The sequence below is a fragment of the Lepidochelys olivacea genome, assembly GCF_965140295.1.
Source record: "Lepidochelys olivacea isolate rLepOli2 genome assembly, chromosome: 15".
Taxonomy (NCBI): Eukaryota; Metazoa; Chordata; order Testudines; family Cheloniidae; genus Lepidochelys; species Lepidochelys olivacea.
In genome coordinates, this window is record NC_140425.1 from 28,676,924 (window position 1) to 28,683,120 (window position 6,197).

Sequence of the window (6,197 nt, forward strand, 5' to 3'; positions counted from 1 at the left end):
TACATTATAGACACAGCTGTATCCTTTGTGGATTTTTCCATTTTAAAACTCAGTCTACAATTAGCAACTTTTCTTGTTCCTTTCTGACACGTAATCTAGAATTATCCAACACAAACACCTAATTATTTTAATGGGGCTACTTTGCTATTTATAAAGTCCAATGACTACATTTGTTCTTGGGAGTGAAGTTGCTAGTCTTTAAGTAATGAACAATTTGAATGATCTGAAATTAAAGACAGGAACGGCACTTTGTAAATTAACCGGACAAACTTTTAACTATTGACTTCTAAAAGTTTTCTGTTTGTGTTAAAATGTTCTATTTATTTTTTATTCAGTCATTGTCATGGGCATCAACAGATCACTAATTTAGAAGGGAGTAGTGTAAATACATTCTGAGGGAAAAATATTTTTTCCCTCTGTCATAAATATTTTCAGTTATAGGGCACAACAGGCCAAGTGTTGGTGTATGACCAAAGATCCACAGACTTCTGATGACATTAAAAAGAGCAGGGACTGTGAAATAGGGGTATGTGTGTGTGGTAATTTCTTTAATTCAAATGACATTTTTTTACTCACTTTAATTTTTCTAACATTTTTATACAGAAATACATTTTAAGTGGCATAAAACCTGGCTTGAATGAGCTAGAAGCAGATTTCGCTAAAATGACGTCAGCTCAGTGGACTGCCCTGCGTGACACAAACCACAAGAGAAATCACTTGCGCACTAGGACCCTGATCCTGCAAAGACTTATGTACAGTACATGATCAAGTTTACGCGTTGTGAATAGTCTCAGACTCCCTTTGAAGTCAGTGGGGCTAAAACGTCTAAGCCTTTGCAGGCCTTAGACCAAGATGTTGATGTCAGTAAAACAACATCTGTGTTTTGCTGTAACACTGCAATTGGTGTAAACTGCAGTATCTAGAAGAACACCATGTGGTTGCCCATATTTTACCATTCTGTAGGCTCATTTTCAACCCAGTAGTTTGCAGTTATTAAAATGTTTGTTAGAAGTTGGAAACATGCCATGTAGGTCATGAAAGTTAAAAGATAGGTTTTGTTTTTCTTTCTAAAAATCATAGAATTATTTAAACAAACTCCCAAGGACACTTGTCCTTTTTACACTTCAGTCTGCTTAAATAAAAGCATAAGAAATTAATACAGCTTTATGAAGGTGCACATTTTCAGCATGTTTGAGATTTCGGGTTGATTTACACTGACTTCAATGGAGTGATGCTGATTTACCAGATACCACTGTTTAGTCTTACCACTATTTTAAGATGAACAGTTCTGACCCATAGAAATTACAGAAAATCCTAGCCAGTCACTTTATTCCCTCTCTCCTGGGACAGGTTAGTTGCATAGGATATTTTTAGTGCTTGCTTATACAGCATGGTCCCAGTAAAACTCTTGCCTTGCTGGTTTCAGCTCTTCCAAATATGCTAATATCATGCTCCGGTGGGAAAGGCTGGAAAACTGGACACCATCAGATAAAAATGTTGAAACAAAAAGAGAGGAGACATGCGTTATGCTGATTTGAGGGAAGCACTTCCAGGACTGAATAAGAGGATCAGAAATTAAAAAGTTAAGCCTCTGTCTGCCTTTACCGCCATAACAAGGCTGATTGAAGCAGACATGTCTGGACTTGATTGCTCAGAGGCCAACTCACACTCTAATGGTTCTGCACCACTTCTGGGCTTTCTCCCTCCCTTTCATCCACCACCCTCAACAAGCTGCTATTTTCAGGAGTGATGTCAAAAAGGAGAAGATTGATCAGAAAACAAAATTGCCAGCCATCTTTCTGATCCTTCAGGCATGGGACAGGGTTGATCCCAAAGATTGAGTCTCGAAGAGTCACTGGGGGTCAGCAAGGTGTTTTTTAATCATTTTTTGTTTTACAAAAGAAAATAAGGTTGTATTTAGCCAATAATAAAACAAAGACTTGCAAAGTTTGTGGAGCCAAAATGAACTGACATTCTATTTGTTGAGCAGATGCCAGCTGCAGGGTACTTGGTGGTGACTTTTGCACATTCTGCACTAGTCTGTGGCCAAAGAAGATAGAGGGGAGCCGTCACTTAAGCACCAAAAAATAAGTTGTCCAGCCAGCCAGGAGCAGTGTCCCAATCAGCACTGTGTAACTGAACAGCACAAAGGCCAGGAGCTCCTTCAGCACTTTCAGGAAGTGGACAGCGAAGGACTCCTGCATGGTTCCTCCAAGCACCACAAGCCAGATGGGATTTCTGCCGTTGTCTCACACTCTGCTCCCCACTAACGTACCCTGATCTGAAAGGAAGAGAAATAAAGGGGAGAATGAACCATTCTGAGCAGGCGGTTGCAGAGCTGAGGGAGAGCCTGCTAATTGCATGTAGAAAAGTCTGGATTCAGATAGCTTCTGGTATAAACAATATCTGTAGACACTATGGTTTGTCAGAAGCTTTTTAATTGCCAGGGGAGAGTGTCAGGCTGGGACGGTGTTTGTGTATTTGGAAAGTCTCTTTCAGAGTTTTCAGGATGTATAGTGCTGAAAGGTGCTGCAGGATCTGATCACAAACCAGTTTAGGACTTGGGGTGGGGTGGGAGAGTGGAAGAAATAAACAAGGTTAAAAATACATATGGGTGGACTAGGGCACGAGCAGACAGATGACGTCCCAGCCAATTCCTGGAATTATTCCCTTCTGTCAATTGATATGTGGCTGGTGAGCTTCGTATTTAGAGCATTCGCCGATGGTGCATTAGTACCAACAAAAAGCTCTAATCAAAGTGGTCAATTCCTCCAGAGAAGCCACTGTTAATATTTAATGTTATAATTGCTTCTAATGGACAGACAGGAACAGAGCAGGCTTTTTGTTTTGGATCAGGGAAGATTTGGGATTAAAGATAAATTTATTTATCTGAAAGCTTCATAACTCCTGTTAAAATAACCTTTTTTATTTTTAAAGGGAAAGGGATAAGATGTTTTAAACTTCTTTCCTCCCCAGTTAAATATATATTTGTGCATTGCCCAATCAGTTGACACCAGTTAGTGAACTTTATGTAAAATCTCAATATATTTGCAATAGTTGTTTGCTACTTACTTAGGCTTTTAAGGTGTAAGGAATCCTACCCCCATCTACAGTTGCATGTTCATTGATCCTTCATCAGAAAATTACCAGAGCAAAAATATTTGTACCTTTGTATGCATGACCAAAAGGAAAATGAAAGTAGGCTAATACTAACCAAAAAGGATTATTTTTCTTTCAAATTATATACCTCCAGTCGAAGCAAAATGAATTCCATCCTACCACTTAACAAAGGAGTGATTAATTAGAAACATGAAGTGAAATCTAAACAGCAACTTTAAAAATATATATATATTTTGTTTTAACGTTTTTTTAAACTCCCCACACCCCACGCTATGGTCAGGTGTATTAAAATACTGCAATTTTAAAAAAATCTGTTAGATATAGTTTTTCAGAGTATGGAAATTATTTACTAACCAATGTTTTACGTGAATTTAATTATGGAACAAGATCTTGACAAAGAGATAAATAAACTGCTTACCGTGGGATAGGTGACTGCATTTACTTCTTAAAGTTTCTGTTTGCTTTTGTTCTGTAGCTTTCTCTTGAATTTCTGGCTTCTAAAAGGTTGGTGATGTAGTTTGATCCCCTTCTGGTCTGCTAATCCGAAGAGTCAGGAGTAATGAGGTTGTATTTACAGCCTGCACCAGTACTAATGGACTAGGTGTGGTCAGAGACCAATTATTATATATGACATAGACCCTTTGCTTTCTCTGTGCTGACAGCACACCAGTACAGAACAGTCCAACCATTGGTATTGCCATAAATCCTAGGGAGATTTTTGATGTGAACAATATATTGCATACTTTAAAATGCATGAAACTCCCCACCTCCCAGTTGTCATTTAACACTGTGTTTTCATAAATATCCTTATTTTTTCTGCATCAGATCTTAAGCTCATCTCCTTCTTCTTATTTCACCAGTCAGTTTCCTATGTTTTTGGATACTTTATTGTGCATATTCTGCTTTTTGTATAATTTTCTGCTCTTAGCCTTGTTCCACTCCAGTATCATCCTCCTCCTTTTTAATGGCCTGTCTGTGAGAACTGAGGAATCTCTTAAGATCAACAGGACGTGACCGGATGGATGCCTGTAGATCTAGTTAGGCCCGGTTATCAAAAATGATGGATGAAGGTAGGCTTACCTCTGCAATATCACAAGTCCAGTTTGGTACATACTGTATTTCACATATCCACACCACAGAATCTCTGCCTCAGAGAGAGAGACTGTTTGGTTTTTAAAATGACAGAAAAAATGTCAAGATGTCAGTCTAGTCTCAGTGAATTGGTTACTAATAATCCTATTTAAAAGGTAAAGGTTGTTTGGTTTGGCTTTTAAACAACCAGACATATATGCAGCACAGAGAAGCAAGAGCATCTACTGCAAATCAAATCTCTTACCTATTGAGACATTATGCTCTAGCAAATGGCCTCTTAATTTAATCAGGATCTCTTGTTATCAAATTATTACCCCACGGTCAGAAAGACCTTAGCTAGAAGGGAACATAAACAAGCTCAGGAAGCTTGTTAAGTAGTAATTGCTCCCCAGGAGAATTGGTCAACTCCGGACTTTGTTTCTTGCATATTTCCAGGAAGAGACCCTGTACCTGATGTGTCTGTGTAACTGTCAATCTAGCTGCTAGTTCTGATGTCCATTCAGAAATGATATGCTGACACACAACGCTCTTTCTGGCCAAAGTTGAAGTTTAATTTGATACGCAGGTTAAAAATATTTTTTTATGAAACAAGTCCAGTTACCAACAACTTAGTACAAATGAAAAAGTTAAATAATCTAGCACTTCTTGTTTTTTAACTATTTATGCTATTACCTTTTACATTTCACTTAGCTTGGCTAGTAAAACCAGATTAATTGGTTTTACTCTTCTCTCTCCTCAGTTTTGTTCTCTCAGTCTCAGGCAGTATCAAAATGATGCAGTATTACAGGAGAAAATGTATATCCAAATGAAAGAAAAATCAATTTAAATAATAAAATTATGAAAGCCTATTGAGGAGCTGTCAATTTGATTTTTTTTTAAACACTAAACCTAAACTCATGGTTGTCACTTTATCTTTCCTAGTATATTTGAGTACTATAAATGTGTTTGTATATGGTTAAAATTGGAAGGCAAAGAACTCTGCAGAGGTGCAATTTGTAATTCTTTATGGCTTGATTTTCAAAGGTGCCAAGTATTGATTCCAATACTTGGGAAATCAGCCCACTATTCTGTAATAAGATATAAGGCCTCAGTTTGACAGATGCTTTATTACTGGAGAGCTCACGCATACCTGAGGTAAGAACAATCAGGTGGTAAATTTCCCGTTCAGTTTTTTTACATACTTTAAAAAGTCAAATGTTCCTCAGGTACTTATCAAAGAAATAAAAATGTTAACTAAGAGTATATTACTTGTATGGTAGAAATCTAAGGGCAGGTCTACACTATAGCTGCAATCAACGCTCTGAGATTGATCCACCAGCGGTTGATTTAGTGGGTCTAGTAAATACCCACCAAATTGACAGCAGATCGCTCTCCAGTCGACTCCTGTACTCTACCCCTGACGAGAAGAGTAAGGTAAGTTGACGGGAGATTTTTTTCTCCCGTCGACCCCCCTCGGTGTAGACCCCGCAGTAACTTGACCTAAGGTATGTCGACTCCAGCTATGTTATTCACATAGGTCAACTTACCGCGGTAGTGTAGACATAGCCTAGATATTGGCTAAGCAGTTTCGCATTGAGGCTGTGTTGACCCGCGGGGGTCGATGGGAGAAAATCTCCTGTTGACATACCTTACTCTTCTCATCGGGGGTAGAGTACAGGGGTTGACTGGAGAGCAATCTGCTGTCGATTTGATGGGTCTTTACTAGACCTGCTAAATTGACCGTTGGTGGATTGATCGCAGAGCATGGATCCCAGCTGTAGTGTAGACCTGCCCTCAGTAAAGTCTTCTGTTTCTGCTTGAAGAATATACATGCTAAAGGGAGGATTTGGTTAAATATTAGGGTTTGTTTCACAAATGTTCACGGAACTTCAATTTAAAATAAACAAATGTAGCAGAATATAGAATGTTCATCTAATCACAAACCTTGTCTTTTAGATCACAATTCAACAAAAAATTGAGACTATTTAAAGGATTAACAAGAGTAT

The 6,197-nt window shown here is 38.3% G+C and overlaps 1 protein-coding gene across 1 annotated transcript; it reads right to left on the reverse strand.

Moving 5' to 3' along the window:
• Positions 1-603: 603 nt before the first annotated feature.
• Positions 604-5,833, reverse strand: LOC311531663 (uncharacterized protein). The gene is made up of 2 exons (XM_084649245.1): positions 3,539-5,833; positions 604-2,281 (listed from the first exon to the last, which is right to left on the reverse strand). The coding sequence occupies exon 2, from the start codon at positions 2,202-2,204 to the stop codon at positions 2,070-2,072; it is 135 nt and encodes a 44-aa protein (XP_084505371.1). The 5' UTR covers positions 2,205-2,281; positions 3,539-5,833; the 3' UTR covers positions 604-2,069.
• Between the last annotated feature and the right edge of the window lie 364 nt (positions 5,834-6,197).